Source organism: Dermacentor variabilis, chromosome 5, assembly GCF_050947875.1.
Source record: "Dermacentor variabilis isolate Ectoservices chromosome 5, ASM5094787v1, whole genome shotgun sequence".
NCBI classification, from domain to species: Eukaryota; Metazoa; Arthropoda; class Arachnida; order Ixodida; family Ixodidae; genus Dermacentor; species Dermacentor variabilis.
Window position 1 is genome coordinate 15,507,640 of NC_134572.1, and position 22,038 is coordinate 15,529,677.

The 22,038-nt window shown below is 45.3% G+C and overlaps 1 protein-coding gene across 1 annotated transcript in view; it reads left to right on the plus strand.

Annotated features, from left to right (window-relative positions):
• Window positions 1-6,629: 6,629 nt before the first annotated feature.
• LOC142582141 (neprilysin-1-like) overlaps window positions 6,630-22,038 on the plus strand; it is a 33,571-nt gene continuing 18,162 nt past the window's right edge. Inside the window, exons 1-6 of the mRNA XM_075691536.1 lie at window positions 6,630-6,634; window positions 7,313-7,619; window positions 8,454-8,515; window positions 9,912-10,029; window positions 10,449-10,565; window positions 11,701-11,939. Of these exons, the coding sequence (XP_075547651.1) occupies window positions 6,630-6,634; window positions 7,313-7,619; window positions 8,454-8,515; window positions 9,912-10,029; window positions 10,449-10,565; window positions 11,701-11,939 (848 nt within the window). The remainder of the gene's footprint in view (window positions 6,635-7,312; window positions 7,620-8,453; window positions 8,516-9,911; window positions 10,030-10,448; window positions 10,566-11,700; window positions 11,940-22,038) is intronic.

Here is a 22,038-nt window from a genome sequence, read left to right on the forward strand (position 1 = left end):
ATGCTACGCAGGCCTTGTTTCAGCAGATCATGGCCTACTGTGCACACCACCCCTTGTGTAACAGCGTCGTGTTCTGCGCTGTGCCTGCCACGACACCGGTGGTCCAGTGGTGGAAGCATGATCACCAGAAGCCTTTCCTGGTAGGACCCTCTGGCTGTGCTCCCCGCATGCTGTTTAGATGAAATCTTTGATCCCGGGTTACATGTGTACCATCTACTTCATCGTCACAAGTCAACGTGTGTGTCTCCGTTATTGTGAGGAAAAAAATAGCGCCTGTCCTGTGTCTTCCTCGGCTGTTCGTGTGTGTCTTCTTGTGCGCTTATTTTCCGTCGATCAAATCTTTGAAACACGAAAGTCGTGATGGTGGCGCTATTGCTGCAGTCATAAGCAAAATTTTTGTTCTTGTGATATAATCCAAAAGCTTTGTCACAAATGTTGGAACTAACCTTTCTTGTGTGAGTTTCTATGATTGCATAATACATTAGCGTTGTTCTTTACAATGCTCTATATTAATACATATGTAATGTCGAACAAATAAATTTACGGAGCATGGGATCTGAGAAAGAGCTTTAAATATTCGCAGCCTCACAACCCAGCCTGGTATTCACATTTCCAGTCTCCGGTATCTCTAGTATACGCCAACAGCATTCAAATAGACATTTTTACTAACGGATGATACAAGCTACTCAGAAATTCAACGTTTTCTGTTCCTACAGTCCGCAAACTTTTTTGGTCGACGGCACTTTTTTCCCTGCTATCGCACCAGTCTGTCGCCGCTGTGTCGGGCGTCCCAAGCCTTATCAGGCCGCAGCAAAATGGCTTTTTCTCTGGTCGGCCTTTTTCACCATGCATCGTCACTGCTGTAAATTGAATTGATTGATTGATTGATTGATTGATTGATTGATTGATTGATTGATTGATTGATTGATTGATTGATTGATTGATTGATTGATTGATTGATTGTGATCTGGTCAAGTGTGGAACTTGAAAGGTTTGGGTTCGATATTCCCAAATGTTATTTTATTGGGGTGAAACTTAATAGGAAGCTTTAGTTGAGGGCTCCTATCTAAATACATTTAAAAGGATAATTCGTTTTTCTCGGCAACCACTGCACCAAATTTGACGAGGTTTGTTGCATTTAAAATAAAAACTTAAAATCTAGTGACTGCTGGTTTTGAATTTTTCTTTTAGGTCATCAACTTGATAATTTCGTCAAACGAAATTATCAAGTTGATGACCTAAACGAAAAATTCAAAACCAGCAGTCACTAGATGCAACTCTGTAACTCAGCAATGAAAAATGATATCACAATTATGTGAATTGCATCTAATAGCAAATCTAAAGCGGAGAAAATTAATATGTTACACATGAATCTCAAAAATTTCGTAATATCGAAATACAGCTTTTGCAGAACCCTTGTAACTAACGTAACAAGTACGTAAGATATAAAATGGCATATTAAATTTGTCCGCTTTGAATGTTCTAATAGATACCGTTTACAGAAATGCGATATCGGTTCCTGATGCAGAGCTTTTTATTTATAAAGTTCTTGCTTCTATATTTTTCAAACATACGAATTTTTGAGAATTTTTTTAACAAAATTCAAGCCCTAAATTGAAATTGCACTTCTAACAGTCGCTAGAGTTTACCTTAATCTCTCAAATACAACAACTTTTATTAAAATCGCTCTAGGGGTTATCTCAGAAAAACGTTTTTGCGTTTTACATGTATTTGAATAGGCCGCGTTGGAATTGGGCCCGAGCTAAAGCTTCTTCTTAAGTGATATTTCTCGAGTAAACAATGTAAGAGATACCAAGCTTTTCTTCGTTGTCTAAAAATTCGAAATTTTTTCATAACTTAACAAAAATAATTACAATATAAAAATTCTTTTCTGAAGAATAGATTACTTTATCAGGGAAGAAGTTTGGGCGTGTTGGTGGGATACATACAGACTGGGATACATAGCGCAAAAAATGACACAGGGACAAGGACACAGGACAAGCAGGAGCAGTAGCGCTCGTCCTGTGTTCCTGCTTGCCCCTGTGTCATTTTTTGTGCTATGTATCCCAGCCTGTATGAATAGATTACTGTTTGCCTTCGCGGAGAAGCTATGAACTTCACCATAAAAGCAGTCGACCACAGCCATTTCTGGTCTTTATTTTTTACTACTTATTGCTAACGTGCGTTAAATATCGTCTAAATTCGCAGGGGTACTCCCGAGCCCGAAGACCTTTGAGCTAAGAAGGCGATTCAGAGTGCTTATAACAATGTTAGCGCTGCTTGTCGGAATAAGGTATCTACTGGCACACTTGTGCGACTAATGATTCCATCGGTTCTTTCATTACGATGACTACATTGAAATGAGCTCCGTTAGAGCTTACCATGGAATGTTATTGAATGTGAGAACGCTGGTTATAAGTATATGTTATTCAGCATTAGGAAGTTTCTGGAATGACTCAATGATAGCTTAACGAGAAGAAAGGGGGTTAACCAAGGGGCCCGATTTTTAGTAATCATATTATAGTAATTTTCGTTTGTTGGCTTCTTATCAGTGATAGCTGGCAATTCCTACACCTGCATATTACATAATTTTGTCTAACGAACACCACGCACTAATTATACCGTCCAACCTGAGGCACTAAAGCCAACGCTGTAAAGCTTTATTCCATGAGGTTGTTGTGAACAAACATCTGTACTCATGGTAAGAAATAGTTTGGTATTAGCAACGAAAATGACCGCTGAGCTTCCCTTCCTTTTATTTCACGCTGGAACGTTAGAGCTTATGACGTCAACGTCATGTCCAAAATTTCATTGGGTTTACGCGTGCTGAGGCTTTGTGGAAGGAAAATTTAAACAACTTCTCACATGTAGTCATTGTTTAGTTTGGAACATAATATGACCCTTTATTTATTGACAAGCAGTTAACTAGCTCCGAGAAGCGGCGGTAAAAATCCATGACTTCACGAGAGCGGCATTGTAGCACTGCATGCCATCAGTGCCGCTCCGCGTTAGCATCGAACATGCGGCCCATGGGCAAGTTTTTCAAAACACATAATAGCACCAATATTTCTATTATATAAAGCATCGCTAATTTCATATAGAGCTTTGAAATCTTTTAATTTAGTCTTAAAGCCTCTTATCATTCGCTTTAATACTGCTAGTATATTGCTTACGCCGGTTTATTCGTGTATGATGCATAACTATATAGGTCAGAGCAGCGAGCACACTTCAATTACAAATGAGTGGCTTCTGCTGCTTGCAAAGTTCCTAACACTTTCAGTTCTATTATGTGCAGGCCGCTGCTCAGAGGTTCGTACGAGCAGCTCGAGACAGATTTTGCAGGTGATCCTTTTTCTTGGGACACTCACGAATCTCTGTCGACTTGCCAGTGCGATTACGCGCCATCAAGGTGAGCCCCATTTGGCTCTTACGCATCACATTTTTTTTAGTGAATGCTATGCACAACTTACATATCAAATTTTACAGCGCAGTATCAATCTTTCTATGCACTGAGCAGATTTCATTTGTGCCGTCAACAAGGAGTGAACGTGCATGCGCACTTACTGGAAGCAACAAGTTTGAGCGTTCGCGAACAGACCCAACCACGAAGAACACATTTTCGATGGATTTTCGGCGTTGGCGTCGACCGGCGTCACTCGTTCGATGCGAAAGTCTGCTCACGCTTTTGATAGCAGCGCTGACATGCTAGGTCACGGCGCGGACGGCCGAAGTGGCCAGCAAAGCATGAAAACCGGCCGACGTGCCGCATGACGCCGAAAATTCGTCTAAAACTTGTTCCTTCTGATTGGACCACGTATGAACGAAATCTAAGTTTAGCCGGTTACGCTGTGTATCCGGGATATATCAGAAGCTTCGCGCGAAATAATAAGAGCATGCAGTCACTTCAGCACAAGATGTTCTCACCACCCTGAGTGGCTTCAGCAGATTAATGCAGAAAACCCTAAAATGCAGGAAAAGACTATGCAAAGCCAAAGAATGTCTAAGAAAACTAGAGCCAATTTTATTAAGTAACAACTGTGAACCATGCAATTATTCTACAGAATGATCTTAACGTTGTTTAATGTTGGTGCTAGATGTGGTGTATGGAACTGAACATGAACAAGTGTAAATGCATGCATGTATCACGAAGCAATCAAGCGCCACACACTTACTTTCTGAACGACGTTCCCCTAGACCCTGTGTCTAGCTACAAATACTTTGGTGTACGTATTAACAACAACATTGCCTGAACTGTGCTTACGTCGTAAGCAACGCTAACAGAACTTTGGGCTTCTTTCATCGCAATCTACGTCCAAAGTTGGAATACGCCGCGCCTGTTTGGGATCCAGGTCATGAAAACATTATTCATTCTCTTGAAATGGTCCAGAATAACGCAGTCCGTTTTATCCTGTCTAATTATAATAGAACTGCAAGCATGATCGCCATGAAATCAAGTTTGAGATTATCGTCTCTCGCATCACGTTGCAAACAACTTCGTCTCTGTCTTTTTCATAAAATCTTTCATCACCCAGAATTACACAAAGAACTGCTTCAGTCAGCGCAATACATATCCCGAAGATTTAGACCATGCTAACAAAGTCGGCGCACCTCCTTTCAGAACTAATTCCTTTTCACGGTCATTTCTCCCACCCACATCTGACGAGTGCAATAACTTTCCCGAAAATGTTGCTACAATTCTAAATCATGAACTCTTTAAAAACCCTATAGCTAATATTGCATATATGGAGCCCATCTTGTACATGCTATGTTTATGTTAGATGTTTAATTTTGCTTTATTTTGTTACGTTTCATTCTTAATTTGGTTATAGCTAACTTGTATTATAAATACAATTTTTGTACCTGCTACTTTTATAGTAGCCATGCATTGATTTGTTGTTTCACATGCTGCTTTCATTCTATCTATTTCTCCCTTTGTATTTCTTGTTTCCCACTTCCCTCTCTAATGCTTCGGCCCCGAGGGTATATCAAATAAATAAATTAGGCACTGGCTATTCAATGAATATTTAAAAAGTTAAGATTTTGCCAGCTGGTCGAAACGGTATTCCATACCAAGACACAGTGCGCTGGTCAACCGAAAGACGTGTTAACCAGTGGGCTACGACTCAAGTGCAGGCCTCAAGAGGTCGCGGCAGGAAAGGTCTGTCTAGAATTACTATATATATATATATATATATATATATATATATATATATATATATATATGGCAGCAATATACAGTAACTCTAGGTTCGCAGCAAAATCAAACCGTATAAAGAAGTGTACTCAGTCAGTGGGGGGCAAGCATATTTCACTCAATCAAGGTGCAGCAAATGATTGTGCAATTTATCCGCTTTAGCTGCGGGCTCATCAGTGAAGTGTCTGATGAAGCAGGTATTCAGAACTCATAGAAAAGTGGGGTATTTCTGGCTGATGTCTCAGTTGTGTCAGAAAAAAATGTAAAGACGACTGAATTTGGCTACCAGAAGGGGATAAATTATTCCTAGCAATGCTTTGATTTATTCACCCTGTAATAGAGATACATTCCTTACAGTGGTGCACGGTGGTGTGATAGGAACATGTGGCTATGCAGAAATACCCAATGAACACTTCAAGTTTGATTTTATTTTCGTGAACTGGATGTGACAGAGCCTTCCATAAATGCAAAGACAGCGCGTTCGCCTAGACGAGTAAGTAAAGAGCGATAATCGTCTGTATGACGCTCTGTCTGGCCTATTTTGCACTGAGCATTAAAGCTACATGTTATTAAACTCCGTGTTCATAATTTTCTTTTGTTTCACAGGCATTTTGTGGAGCCTACATTTGAATCTTTCGTGACTCAAGTCACGGATGAATTCACGTAAGTAATAATCAATGAGAGTTGATTAGGCAGCGTTCGACGTCATTTATAATTCGCGATACAAAGTCACTCCATAGTAAAAATCAGCGTGAAATTGGCGTTGACGAAAGGTAGACCCTAGAAAAATATATGTGCAGAAACCATTGACAGGGATCATTGTCGTGAATGTAAGCGAATAACCGAGTGGTTCAAGAAAGCTAGTAGCCTTTTTAAAGGAGTGGTGGGCTTGGCGATACATGTTTGTCGGAGTGAGAATACTTAGGCAGCATTTGTTGTTTCATTGCATAATTTAGTAGAGAACAGAGCCGTTAACCAGCGCATCTCGTGTGGCAGTATAGCCGCTCTAAATACCATGGGAAGAACTGCAGTTAATAAATCATGCGTCGCAGCCAAAACAAATTTACCTGTGTGCTGAGTGGAACCACAAATCCTGCCCCCGCCCCTCAATTTTTTTTTAAGCACGGCACATTAATGCCACGGCTGGACACAGATATCAGCAAGGGTTTACAAGCCTCGTTTCTTACGCGAATTCCTGGAAACCATAATTCATCAAGACTGCAGAGGCTCTCGCACATAAATGCGGGGAGTGTGCCTGAGCCTTTTGCATATCAGATATTAAATATTACTGTGAGCTGTGGTGAGATGTCCAGAGGCCAGCATCGGCACCGAATAAGGCAGTACGGGAATGCACAGTGCGCAGAAGAGAACGGCGTCTACGAGCACAAACTTCGCTTTCGCCCAATGCTCGGCTGAACTGATGCGCGCACGGAGCATGGGGTGCGAACGAAACATGCTTATAGTCGGCCTCAAGGCAACCCCTTTAAATTTTCATCTAATGTTTAGTACCGCTTAACGAGAATTTCACTTACCACCTTTTAGTTATCTTTCCATTTCGCTTCACAGGCATCTGCTTATACATTTACTCAACCATAGTGGCTCTCAGTCCCTGGCATTCCTTAACCGAGAACGAGCGCGCAGACTCGACCCCCAGCCACGGCGACCGCATTTCCACAAAGGCGCAATGCGAAAGCGATCAAGAACAGCTTAGGCAATTTGATGTTATGCGCAAATTAGTGAATACAGTGAGTGACCATTTGCGTTTAGCTCCCTCCATTTTTCTGTTGCACGGCATGTTCGATCGGGGCAGCGTTAGTGAAATTCAACTTTAACGTGTGTCTAATGTCATCCGAGTTCACGTCACGCACCAGAGCACCTCATGCAACCGGCGTGTCTTTGTCCATACTTTCTAAACTCGCCTGTAATTAAACTCACTCGCCTTCATTAACAAGATTCGTATCAACCATGTACAAAACTGCGGGTTTATGGCTGTAGCATCGCTGGTCACGGCAGCGACAACTTGTGTGAAGCGGTCTATGCAGCCGAAGTTATGTTGGCGATCACTGTTCGATTCAAAGTTTCTTGTATACGCACGTTTGCCCTCTCCAATACCCGCAGGGCGCCCGTCTGCCGGCGTGTCGTCCCGGTGCCTTCCGCGTTAAATGTCACCTACTCATCTCCCTCGGGGAGCTGGGTCAGCTACAGCCTGCCAACTTGCTACGAGCCTCCGCCGCCGCCCCCGCCTCCAAGCAAGCCTCCGCCGCCGCCCGCGCCTCCAAGCAATACGAACGTGCAGAGCACTGTGTCCTTCAGCAGCATGCAGGACAAGCAGCCGCCACTGCAGCCGTCGTCGTCCTCGCTTGACATGCTGTGTCGGATGTCGTCGTACCAGGAGGACAAGAGCCGAGGCACAGCACAGCAACCAGTCCGTGCCGATATTTTCCATTCAAGTTTCTTGCTGTGTTTCGGCGACCGCAATCGGTTTCATTTTTGATATTTTGAGCCGACAAAAGGATATTCATGGCCGAGTGCGCCGCGCGAGTGTTCCGGCATCGTTCTTGCCGTACGGAAATCTCGGCGTGACCTTTTTTCGAAGCTCTCTTTACTGGCCCACGATATGCTTCGCAATAGGCCAACGGAGAATTGTTTGTGCTTTATGCGCAGCGGACGCCAACACCTCTTAACGACCACGAACCACGATTTGTGCACCACGAGCTATTGTCAGCGCACTGGTGCCCTGATTTGGCCGTATAACTGTATGTCTGGCACGTTGCTCGCCATGCAGCATGCAACGATGCTAAAAGCACAGCGACCTGCCGCGGTAGCTCAGCGGGCATAGCGTTAATTGTGCTGCTAAAAAAGAGGCCGCGTGTTCGACCTCGCCAGCGGCTGCCTCATTCCGACGGGGGCGAGAAGTAAGAACGCCCGGGTACCACGCATTGGGTGCAGGTTAATGAATCCGGAGTCCCTCACTACGGCGTGCCCCATAAAAAAATCGTGGTTTCAGCACATAAAGCCGTAGAAGTTCTTTAAAGAATAGATATGCAAGCTTTGTTTCTATTCACGACGTTTGACGAGTGCTGTAGCACATAGCGCTACTTCGACACGAGCAGTTATGTTCCTGTGGTTGTAGGCGTAACTTCATACTAAGAGTACTTGCTATTACTTTTCATTAATGACGTTTAAGCGTTACAAAAGTGGAGCTTGTCCATAAAAATGTTTTTCTTTTTTTGCTTTTTCGTTTTCTCATGATGTCCAGGTTACAGCAACAACCACAAGAACTGTGGCAACGGAAGTCGAGTTCCGCTTTGCGCAACCCACGTGAGAGTTGTTATGTTCTGCGCATGCGGCCCACTAACGTGTCTATAATTCAATTGAATTAAAACTGTTGAACTGAAAATACTGTGAAACACTCGTCAACGATAACGTCCGCGAAAGAACGATATGTATTGTCGAAAGGAACTGCAATCGTTATTCCATCGAGCTTGCATTAACTTAGGGTAGGGCAAGCTGTAATCAGGCTACAAGGGCACTTTTATTGAAGCACACATTGACCAGTTATGCGCAGACTAGCTCAGTGGAAACCCCTAACTCGAAGAAACAATTAAATAAAGCTCTTATCACATTTCTTATATTCTTACAACGAAGCCAATTATTTCACCGTCTCTTCCGGTATCAAAATAAGCCTTAGAAGAAGAGGAAGCACCTAAAGGCCGTTATTTGCTTAATTGTTACTTGTTATATTTGGTTATATTATTTCGGTTACATTACTTGACAATAATTTGCTTCCGAACACTCAGGATCCTGTCGAAAATTTAGTGCAGAAAAGGCAACGTTGATTAGACTCCACTAATAGTTAATTTAAACAAAACTTCAATTTCGTACACTTTACACCAGTAACGTGCTCAATTTTGGGGCACTATTTGCATTATAACAGCATGGTTGACCAGAGAAAACAGCTCTACACATTGTAGAGCTGCTGAATCAATGAGGACAAAGGCCGGGCATGGAACGAAAAGAGCGCCTAGAAAAAACTGTGTTGACACCAGTTTGTGCTATTCAGAAAAAAAACCGTATATGCTAATGCGATACTCGATTCGTGACGTGTGTTCTGCTATAACGAGGTTCACGTTGAATCAAGGAACATGCGTGAAAGCACTACTATAGCAGTAATATTGAAAAGCGCGCTCTCCAAACGTGTGTCATCTTATGAGAACTACTATACTATGCTTGAACGATGGGGTAGGATATTGGTTTAGCAGTGACGATGATAACCTTGGACTAATTATGCCTAACAGTCATACTACATTATACCCTGGCTACTCCGTGCGTGATGCGATACCAGCGCATGGTCGCGCCGCTATATATTAGGCGGCAGCGCAAAAATTTAGGTTTTGAATAGAGCAAAGCTCGGTGAGTACGCAGTGCTCGTACACGAGCGATGATGCAGGGGCGTGTCTCTTGGCATTTGGGCTGCCATTTCATTTCCTTCTCAGCCTTGTACAGCGGCTGGTTTCGGCAACACTAGAATGATAAATGAAAGAATCGCAGTGCCATCTGGTCAGTGTAGGATGCTTTTATACAACTGCTATACGTAACACGAGAATGCTTTATGGACTGGGCTACATGTTGGACGGCTGACGGTGTGTCCGAAAGACAGTGCCCTTAACGTAAGTGGAGTCCTGGGCTTTCTGTGCACTTTTTAATCTTTGTGCAGGACAGACAGGCGGAGCGTGGGCGTGATGACGAGCTCCGTGCCCTGCGAGGACGACAGGAGAACGGGGGGCACCCACTACGAGACAGCACCTTCCGACGAAGCCATCATCACCGACCATGTGAGAGCCTGGATCGATGCCGCTAAGGAACCCCTAGCTCGCATTTCACATAAGGGTCCGTTTGTGATATGCCAGCGGGAAGAGTGCCACGAAGACCTACCGTAACAGAGACCACGCAAAGCCAGGTCAATATGTACTCGTAGTATCACTGAGCTTGAGGATATTGATGTGCGGCTGGACTCACGCACATCAGATAAAGGCCATTGCCAAGTAAGCATTGAAACGTCTTAACTGTGTGTTCATGCATCGGACACTCCCAAGGTACCACTGCCGGGATAGTACGCTCACGTGCATAAATAAACGAGTATTGCGATGCGATGGTATGCGAAAGACAATGCGCTGTTAATGAAATATTAATTTTTGGGTAATGGTCCTTTGCTACACATAATATTTGCCCTCGGTTTCTTTTTCACTCTCAGGAACAGAACGAACTAAGCGGACCTGAATCAGCCCTCGAGGTGAAGGACGGGGCGTCGCTCGGCGACCAGACATCCTCGGAGCACGGCTGGTACCAACCCCTTCATATTGTGCCGAAGGTGAGCGCAAATGTGCATGCATGACAACGATTCGCAACGTTATCACTGCAACAAGTGGTATACATAGCCACCAGTGGACGATGTGCAAAAATATGGAAGTCGCATGCTCAGCAAAACTCTATTCCCGCTATAGCCACTGTCGTACACAGACCAGCCTGCAGTTTATCTTTTACAACAAAAGGGGAATACCATATAGCTTCCATGGTTCTCAGGGATTTTAGATCCCTATGCGCGTCGCAAGCTCGGTGCGGAAGGGAGGGTGGAAGTCGCGGGAATAGGTGACCTCGTCGCGACGCAAAGCTGTAACAAACATTTCAGTTTAGTACCAACATTAAAAAAAAATTACAGGACTCTCAAGTTTCTTCACAGCCTGACAGACCTACCACGCTTGCTCCCGCCAATCTTCCAGCCTACTCTTATATATATATATATATATATATATATATATATATATATATATATATATATATATATATACTCCCACACGTATAGCGCCGACAGAATGGCAGAAAACGCAGCATCTGGGACCTATTGTTTAAAAAAATAATAAGCATTGTCAGAAATGCAGCTTGTTCTATATGTTGAAATGGGACCTAATTACCCTCTTTTCAGTCACAGTTGGTTGGCTACAACTTACCAATAAGTGCATGTTGAATCATGAATGTTTGCACCGTACTTTCATTAGTGACGTCCTTCCGGTCTTATATTTACGTTATTTTGCGACTTTTTATGTCAAAGTGATGCTTCGGACACTTGGCGCCACTAATGTTTCCCTTTATGAGCGTTGCTTTAGTGCAAACTCTTTAAGTACTGCAACAAACGCACACAAATTTTGTTTATCCATTGTATCAGTGAAGTAGTTCCGGCAACAGATTCTCACTTCTTAGCTGATAAACAGCTAATCGACAAATTATTTTCCTGTTGTGAGAGTAGCTTGTTTTCCAGCGTTAACATTTGCTGCAAAGCCCTATGGGTTCCTTACAACCCCATCATGAGTGACTGACACATCGTGGGTAACCGATAACTGATAATTTATTATTTTATATTTTCGACAACCAAACGCGAAACGCCCGGCAGCATGTGCTCTGCCAGAGCGTCGAAAGTTCTTCGCCAAGGGAAACCCGCTGCGGCGCAGGACTCGTACGGCACCAAGGACGCCGCACTGAAGTTTTTCGACTTCGCGTGGGGCGCCCCTCGGCGGGGACCAGCGCGGAACACCTGCGCAGCCCGTACGATACGTGCTACCGCCGACGAGGATGACAGACTCGAAGTGAACCCTTTCTCGTGGTCTTCGAAAGAACTGCTTATAAAGCACGAGCCGACCACAACCCAACAGTTCAAGTCGGCCCTTGAGATCGGCATGGAAGACGAGACGTAAGTCATAGCATCTCATCAAAAGAAAAGCTGTCATGCGCCTTATTGTAAGCGGAAAATTACAAAGCAAATTCACCGCTGCTTCTCACAAAGAAACTGCACATGTTTGGGTTGAGGAGGCTTCGAGTACACGCTTAGAAATACATTCGCACTCTTTGGGTCTTGTGCACCTGTTAAAAACTACCAGGTGGGTTTATTTTCGTTTACAGTGTGTTGCCCCGAAACAGTTATCGTCACCTGTCTTGCCTGCTCTTTCTTGAACACACTGTGCTGGCTACCTACCGTTGTGTCAAAAAAAAAAAAAAGATGCGTTACGTTAATACGGGTGCGCCGTTCGCGCCCTGAATGTGCTGGGCGCGCAGCTTTACAGAAAAGATAGGCACGCAGGATTAGCGAAAATGGGCGCGCATTTCTCTTGAAGCGTATGAGTCTGTGATGAAACTGCAGAGCTATAGCTCCGTGACAGTTTGACGATATCCGTGTTCCTTTTTCGAGTCACGGTTTCAGTAAGCCATCGCAAAGGAAGTATACTCAATGTAAGCAGATTGCATAAGTCGTTCAAAACTCTCTCGGTGTCCTTCCGCTTCCGTGGCTTATTCGCAATCATCATCCATATTTGGTTCGCCCAAATATAAGGCGAAAGAGCACACGTTGCCAAACCGACGACGTCCGTACTCGAGCAAATGAACGCATGCTCGGGCGTGTGGTGTATGACGTCGCAGTCAGCGTGCTTGTGTCAGCGCAGTCAGCGTCGCAGTCAGGGCTTGTGCAGTGGCACCACACTATGGCTCGTACATGCCCGCGCAGATAATGTTATCAGGTTTTAATACGCTGGCTGTTAACGATGAACACTGATATTTTATTATTCCATTACCGTGTCGGGAACAAATTTGAACTGCTGTGGACGGCCCGTTGAAGCCGTAACCGACACAAGTACTTTGCCTAATAAACTTGATGCGTAAGGGAGCTATACGACAGTGACGACAGGGCAGAAAGCTTATAAGTCATGGAATAGCAGTCAGCCCGCTCTGGAAGTCTCACTTTGCCTCGTCACCTTTTCCACGGTAAGGGCTGCTTTCGCTATGATACAAATATACAGGCAAGACTATGACACTGACCTATCGCCAACAGAATATGAACATTTTATTATATTTTTCCACATGGTTGTTAAGGCCACTTACTAGATTGCCCAGTTTTTTCCGCGTTTGATTTCTTTTATTAGGTCAGTTCCTTGATGATTTTTGCGTATTCGCTCTTTATCAGCGCGAAGCATTTCGCGAAAATATTTTTTCTCTTGATTTCTTGCTTTCTACAGCAGCACCGAAGCTGAACACGAAGAAATAACGTCAGAAATACCTGCATTTAGTATGTTAGAGTTCATGACGGCAGCAACCCTCACGAAATATCGAAAATTTTATCATTTTATCTATGTTACCGGCATTACACACCGCAGTGGTACACTGCGTTGCATTGTGCTTACATGTTTTGTTGCAAGGACAAAGACAATACCAACGACGTTAAACATAATCTTGCGTCGACATTTCAGCAAACCGGCATAGTGGGCTCCGTGATTTTAGGACACAAAATCAGCCATAAGCATGGTGCGCGCACAGTACGCTCACCACATCAAATCGCAAGTGGCTGGGTGTGACCAACAGCCACTTTCGTCCATCAGCCTGATAGTTGAGGTGGTATGAGAGTGCATCTCGTATTGCGAAATACATGGCGTGGCAGCGAAAGGCACGCTGTTGTGCAGCGGTTGAAGAGTCGGAGAGAGCTTTGGGGAGGGATGCGATCCGGTGGTATTTTTGCTGTTCTGAAGGCATGTCTGTGACAGTGAGAGTATAGCCAGAGGTAAGTCGGACGTGGAGGGCGATTTGTTGTTGGAGAGAGCGCATGCGCGTCAGAGTGCTTGAGCCCGGATTGGCAAACAACGCGAACGTGGAATTCATGTAAACGAGGAACCCATCGACGGAGACGACCAGATGGATACTTAAGTGAAGCCAACCAAAGCGTGCGTGATGATCTGTATACGTTGAAAGTCCGGCCGTACAAATATGGACGAAATTTGCATAACGCCCACACAATTTCGAGACACCCTTTTTCGGTGACCCAGTAATTCGCTTCAGCCTTGGTCAGGGTGCGGCTCGCATAACAACATGCTGAGGGAAGCCGGGCTCGCGTTGCTTGAGAACTGCACCAAGACCGACACCGCTGGCGTCCGCATGTTGGCGCAGTCGGGTCGTAATAGCGTAGCACGGGCGGCGAAGTCAGTAGACGGCGCAATGTCGCAAAGGCTTCGTCGCGGACTTATTTCCAGTGAGAGAGGTCGATAGGGCCAGCCAGTAGCTTTGTCAGCTGTGCCATGATGGAAGCGAAATTTCGGACAAAGCGATGAAAATATGAGCACAAGCGCACAAAGCTCCGAAGTTTTTTGACGGATTCTGGAACTCGAGAATAGTACGGAGTTTGTCAGTTTGTAATCTTTTGAGACGATGTGACCAAATATGGTGAGCCAGTGAGCCGGGCCCCGAAGTGTTATGTTGAAGGCGTGCGTTTGTAAGCCAGGGGAGAATCTTGCGTAAACGGGCGAGATGTGTACTGAAATCGGGGAAGAACACCACGACATCGTGCTGATTCGTCCGTCATTCGCTCGAATGTTGCGAGCGCATTACAAAGCCAGAACTGCATGACAGGCCATCCAGTGACGAATGCTGTATTTGGAAGATCACAATACGCCTTTGGCCCGAGCGCAAGTCTAAGGAAGAAAAGGAATTCGGTCCTGTGGAGGCAACCGAGGGCGTCGTCTATTCGGAGAAGAGAATAGATGTATTTCAAGTAATTTTGTTTAGGCTACGGTAGTCCGCGCAGAATCTAATCGAGCCGTATTTCTTCTCAACTAATCCAACAGGTGAAGGCCAAGGGCTGCAAGAAGGCTTGATGACTCCGCGCTGACGCATGTCATCAACTTGCTCCGTAATTACACGACGCTTCGCAGGTGACACATTGCAGGGGCGCTGTTGCAAAGAGGCGTGCGTTCCAGTGTAAACTGTGTGAGCAACTGCGCTAGTTCGGCCTAATGACGCTTGCGTGAAGTCGAACGAAGTGCGACACTTGGGCAGAAAAACAAGAAGCCGCGCACGTTAGCCGGATCGAGACCCATGGAACGTTCAAAGAAATCTGAGGGCGCGAGGTCGGATGCAAGTCGGTGCGTTCACTTGAGGCATTGTGGAGGCCCCGGACAATGACGGCACTGTGAGGAGGAAGGCCTGTATTGTTGTCTATTGTTGTCTGCGGCCGACCTAAGAGGCGTTGTTTGCGTAGTTTGTGGAAGCTGTGACACAGGTTAACAAGCTCAGGTATGGTTCGCGGGTCCTTACAGACGTCGTCGTTTATGGCTTTCATTATGTGCTTGGCTTTGTCTTGTTCAGCCATGGCGAGAGTAACGCGCTTTTGCAAGTCAATGACGACTTCCATGCAATCAGTAACACTCTCGCCCTGCAGATGCGCACGCCCAAATTAAATTAAATTATGGGGCTTTACGTGCCAAAACCACTATCTGATTATGAGGCACGCCGTAGTAGGGGACTCCGGAAATTTCGACCACCTGGGGTTCTTTAACGTGCACCTAAATCTAAGTACACGGGTGTTTTCGCATTTCGCCCCCATCGAAATGCGGCAGCCGTGGCCGGGATTCGATCCCGCGACCTCGTGCTCAGCAGCCCAACACCATAGCCACTGAGCAACCACGGCGGGTATGCGCACGCCCACGTAGGCGCTGTTCGGCGCGGAGCTTGCGCACTGTGGGGTGACCGAGCACTTCTGCAAAGCTTATCTTGAAAGCTGTCCAAGTGATAAAGTCAAACTCGAAGCCAAGGGTTTGCGACGTCTGTAAGGTAGAAGAGGACATTGTGCAGTCTCGTAGTGTTGTCCCACTTGTGAGCGCTCACCTTTTCAAACTCCGGCAGCCAATCTTCTACGTCTTGATCATCGGTGCCGCCTAAGAAAGCGGGATGGCGTTGGCACAGCACGCTGGGCACGATGACCGACGGAGGTTTGGCCGTACCTCACTGGGTGGCTTCTTCAGGCATTGTCGGGTCAGTGGACAATGCCCGGCTTCCGAGTTCTATAGGCTTCAAGGGCACTTCGCACCTCCACCACTTTGATAGTGGATTTATTGAGGGGAAGGGGTATAGGCGAAAAACCAGCACAGCATCAACAGAACACCGGTCCCGGCGCCAACAGCTCGTGATCTGCGCTCGCGCCTCATACCTATAAGAATTCCCTTGTGCTACTTGTTTCAGTCTCCTCCTCTTCACTACGTTCCAAAAATTCACTTAACAGAGCGCGTAATTTTAGAACAGAAAAACAACAATCGTAAGAACAAAAAAAAAGCTCAGGACTAATCACTTTTCAAGTCTGTTCCTGTTACCGAGTGTTATGTTCCCAACGGAAAAAACTATTTTTTTCAACACTCCGTGTAAATGCTGATTCCAGTACCTCCATGTACAGGATCTTCCACTTCTGAGGAAACGCATAACTTGTATTCAAGCAGGTATAACTTAATATTTCTTCTAATTCACGGAGGAAATGTGCCTTATTTATTTATTTATTTATTTATTTATTTATTTATTTATTCTTTTTTGACCCTCGAGGTCAGAAGCATTTCAACGGGGAGTGGGTAAAAATACAAACAATAGCAAATAGAACCAAATACAGGAAACCCTTAAAAACAGTGGAAGACACTTCCTCCACTCAACTGCTCTGCGTGGTAGAAAAGAACCAGAAAATGTTTTTGTTTTACAGAATATAATGCCTGCCTCATGACGGTGATCAGTGCGATGCGACGTGCCCTGCGACGATAGGATAAATTTGTCGTGAAGAGCGGTACGGTGGTATATTTTTATGAAATAAATTCATGTGGCAGAAATTTCCATGAGCTGCTGATTAGGCGCGAGTGGAACGCTGGCTTTCGTAGCTGTTGTGACTCGCGATTGCAGCTAGAGAGGATCAAACGAGTCGATTTACTCTGCACAAGTTTCTGGGTAGTGAATATTTTATCATACACAGTATCCCTCACTGAAGAGGCATATTCAAGATTTTGCTGTATTAAGGTTTCGTGAAATAATAGTTTTAATGAAGATGGAGTGGCAGGAAAGTTGCGACGGGAGTAACCCAGCATACGATTAGCATATTTAATATTGTTTTCACAGGGAGATCAGTACTCCGACACCTAAACTACAGCGAGACGTATGTCGCAGACACGGACAAGAAAGAGCGAATACCACCGGACGTTCGAGAGTGCATTTGCATCGCACGTGTCCCGCGCAACATGCATCCCATATATCACAAGGGTAGAAGACAGGCTAGAGCCAACGCCATCAAACGAAGTTTCAAGCATGACCCGAATGCCCGCTATACCGACGCGGCCAAGTATCCGCATCGAAACGCGTACGCTCTGAGCGTCGTAGACTCCCAAGGCTCCGAGCTCGCGTCGGCAACCATCGAGGCACGCAACCCGGAAACAGCTGAAGAAGCGACAATCGCCCTCGCCACCACTACATGCACAGACTCAGTGGTTATATTCACTGACTCTCAGGCCACCTGCAGAAACTTCTTGAGGAGTCGCATCTCGGCCGACGCACTCTAAAAGATACTAAAAGACGAAGCACTCCGCTCCCGTACACCTGGGTAAAGTGGGTACCCGGACACGAGGGACTAGAGGGGAACGAAGCGGCCCACGCCGCTGCCCGCGAGCACGTCAGCCGGGCTCCCCTCTCCCCACGCGCTCTCGGACCCGTGACAGAAGAGGCGGAGGCCGTACCCACCAACTATTCGGCCATATTGCAACGTCACAGGCTCGAGCGTCGAGTGTACCCTCCACCGCACCCTAAACTCGACAGAGAAAAAAGCCTGATCCTTAGACGCCTGCAAAGTAATACCAGAGTCCTTCCATGTTTGGAAGGACTCTGGTATTAACATGCAGGCCTCTGGTAATATTGGTATTAAGATGCAGGCCTCTGGTATTAAGATGGAAGGACTCTGGTAATACGTACACGCACGGAACGATAATGCATCGCCTCTACCCCACGCTCCGCGGCTACCTCTGCCCACTTTGCAACGTACCCGACCCTCTGGCACACTTGCTCCTGGAATGCCCGTGGCACGAAGGCAGAGAAATGCAACCAGAAACGCACGCAAAACGAGCAATAGAAGCAAACGACCTATTCGAAACGTGGGAGGCCAACCCTCGGGGACCTGGAAGACCAACGACAACTCGTCGCCAGGGCCAAGAGGGCAGTCGAAGCCAGAGGGTTCCTGGACTAAGGAGCCTTCCCACCTTAGGGTGATACCCGGCCTCGCTCGGGACACTGTTTCGTTTAATAACCGTTTCTCTCTCTCTCTCTCTCTCTCTCTCTCTCTCTCTCTCTCTCTCTCTCTCAGTGTACGTCGTCCAATTTGAACTACATGATATATGAGCACCTGTAAGTGCTTATAATGAGTGACGGGTTCTAAAGTAATGATTTTCAAAAGATAAACTGCTGGAATGTTAGTGTTTCAGACGACACGCATAACCTTGCAGTTATCATTTAGTTATTAGTCGAATTTTGCACTAGTTAGATACAGCAGCAATGTCTGGTTGAAGACGGTTAATGTCACTGTCACTATTATTTCACGAAATATTTTTTCACGCGAGATATTTCACGAATCGTCGGCGAAGAGAATGAATTCTGACGACACAACGAAAGGAAAGTCGTTAGCGCAAATTAAGAATATATGAGCTCTAGGGATGGATCTTTGTGGAAAGCTGGAATGCGCATTAGTAAACGAGGAGATGTGACAATTAGCAGTAACAAATTACCAACAGTCGAAAAGGAAACATGACGTAACAGCCGATGCTACATCTTGTCGAACGCCTTCTAAAAATCTAAGATGCAATCCACGCAGGATGATTCTTCAAGAACAGGATGTAACTTATGAGGGAATTACACAAGCTCAGTTTCACAAGTACATTTTTTGGAAGCCGTGCTGTTCCGATGGGAAAAATGAATTGCCTTCCAAAAGCTAATTAAAGCTTTGAATAATATATGCATGTTCAAGTAGTTTACAGCACGTTCTAACAAGCGAAATGGAGCGGTACAAGCTGAAGAGCTCTTCAGAAATTTAATACTGGCAAGATCATAATGAGAAGATTAACTTTTTTGTAATGAATCAATTAGCTTAGCAACCACAGATACATTAATAATAATGAGATACATAAATGGAACATCAATATGGTGCAAATCAGGTAGCTGTACATTTGAAGCAGGGCATAATTTTCCAATAAACACGTTCTTTAATATTGTAGCACAGAGATTGTTAGGAATACGGCAACCTTCCTGTTTCTGAAGTCCAATGAAAAAATCTTGCAAAAAATTTAGGAGGCGCCAAAAATTTCTAACATCGTCCTTCAGCACAGATGGCTGAATTGTTGACATGAATCAGATTTAAGTGCTTGTACGTAAGCCACGGAAGCTGACTGATACGCAGCCCACCTGAAGTTGGTCTTCGAAAGTCTAACCTGAACGGTAAAAAAGCTTCTTCCTGGTCGATAAACGCTTAAATAAGGATTATACCAAAGAACTCGTGGGTTTGTGGAGATTATCCGCTTTGGAATGTATTTATCTGTTAGCTGGGGCACCTTGGATTTAAACAGGTCCCAGTTCTCTTCAACAGACCAGTTATCGAAATCTATAGAAAGAAACCGTCAAGAAATATGGCTAGTTCACTATTCATTGCTTGAAAATTAGCTATTTTATAGTCTAGTATAAATATGCACATCTTGTCTGTTTCAGAATGTAGCCTGTTTCTATAAACGTTAATTAAAACAAGATCACTGATTCCTGGCATATGCGCAATATTGAATACGAAACCTGGATTAGTTATGAGTAATAAATCAGTTGTGTTTACAACGTTAGGGGATGTTCTGGTTGCATCGGCTATTAGCCGGATGTATACAAAGGAAATAATAGTTTCCTGAATTTCATTATCGGCTGTTCTTAATTACTAACGGGGTGTTTCTCCTTCAAGTCGCCGGCCCTGTACGTGGAAAAAGTGATCGTCTCCTCGTGCCTCTGGTGAAACCAGTTTTCTAGGCCTTAACGCATAGATTAATGTGTAACATCACACGGCCATCGGTTGGTGGTGAATCCCATAAATATGTCAACTTACAGTGTCCGAAGCGCACATAGCAGGTGTTTTTCATCGTTTCTGACTATACCCAACCCTCTGGATGAAATCGGCGCCAGTTTTTTTCGAAAACTGATAGTACGGTCTCTGCATCACGACGATATCATTAAACCAACTGTTACGAACGCAGCGCAAAAGTGGCAGAAATAAAGAACACACGCACCGTGCATGTAGGACGAGCGTTGACCGTGCGTGTGTACTGTGACAGGAACAACGGACACCCAGCACCCATCGGGTATGCTGCTTGTTTGTTGTCCCTGTTAGTATTGCGCTGCACTTTCCCCAATTAGCTATAAGCTAATTTGCCCAAGTCACATTAAGTCGTGCGTGATTAAACCACTTCCATACAGCATACAGCGCGCACCCGACTTTTTATACGGGACGAATATTATTACAAAAAAATTTACGTCGTTGGTCTTTTGTTTACCTTGCATAAGTTCTGCACCCTTTTCTACACTATCTATTACTGTACATAACACTTGTGTAAGGTCGCTCTGATTGTTCGTGTTCTTAAGTGTCACGAATCGGCCACGTGCTTTGTGTATAGAGAGGGGGTTCACTTCCCCCCATGTCAGCCGGGCGACAGTTTCTGTGTTATGTGGGGTCACAGGCACCGCGTGGTGTTGGGTGACGCGTCGCGGCAGGCGCAAGGAGGGCGAGTGCCGATTCCGGGAAGTCGGTATTGTGCGCACGGTGTTGGCAGTCCGCCGACGGTCACACGAGTCCACACAGACCAGCCTTGAAAGGGACCGCTGTACAAGGTATTGTGGGTCTGGCTCCCGAGTGCCTGACTAATTGGAGGCGCCGCCGAGGTTAAGAAGGGCTTAGCAACTCTGACCCCGTGCCGCATGCAGTGAGCATGGACCTAATCTTCTACGCGTCCGGAACGCAATCGCCAGCCTTGTTGTTGGGTGCGACTGCCTGTGTGGTGTCGAAGGCCAGCTTACAGTGCACGCTGTAGGAATGCGGTGCACACGTAAAGAGTGCATTCGGACGACGGCGTCTTGGAAACACGCACTCGGAAAACTTTGTCTTGTAGACAATAAGTTTGAAGGACAAGGAGGTCCATCAGTCTCCCACGCGGACAAACTTTGAGTACGGCCGCACTACGTGGTATCGATGCCCCTGCTTCCGAGACAGTTGCGGCCCAGAGACGCCCTTGGGATTTGAGGCGACCTAGCGATAACTTGTTCGGGCCTGGCGTGTTTTGCTGAGCCCGTCACTAACTACGAAGAAATGAGAGGGCATCGGAGTTTTAGGGAAGAAGGAAAAGAGCTTTGTTTTCCAATATGTTTATTTTGAAGAGTAAGCCCATCCCTGTGGGTTGTGGCTTAACAAACGCTTGACTCTGATTGGCAACTGAACCTGTGGGACGGGCCAACGGCCCTACCGCCTTTTTTTTCTTTGTGTAATTGGGCTATAAAAATCGGGACGACATGCTGTCCCTCAGACTTGGCTGAAATCAGGATTGCTGATAGATCAGTGAGCCTCCGTACTATGTACGTTAAAACGAGTCTGGGCTCTAACAGTCATTGAGACAGTCGAAGAGTGAGACTTTGTTTCTCAATTGTTCAAGTTTGTAATGTATTTGTTTTACCTGCCATGTATATAGAAAAGTTTACCTATAAATATTTCTTGTACATCTGATCTCATCGCTTCCTGCCTGCGTTTGATCAACAACTGCCGATCATCGTCAGAGAAGCTTCAAGTTCCAGCGGTGAAGCGAGGACAGAGAACGAACGAAACTTTACTACTTGCTTGCTCTAATAAGCTGATATTTTCCTATTGGATGCCAACTAACCCACGGCTAGGGATCCAGATGCACCTACAAGTTTCTCCGTAATATGAAATACGGTGAATAAGTATGGTT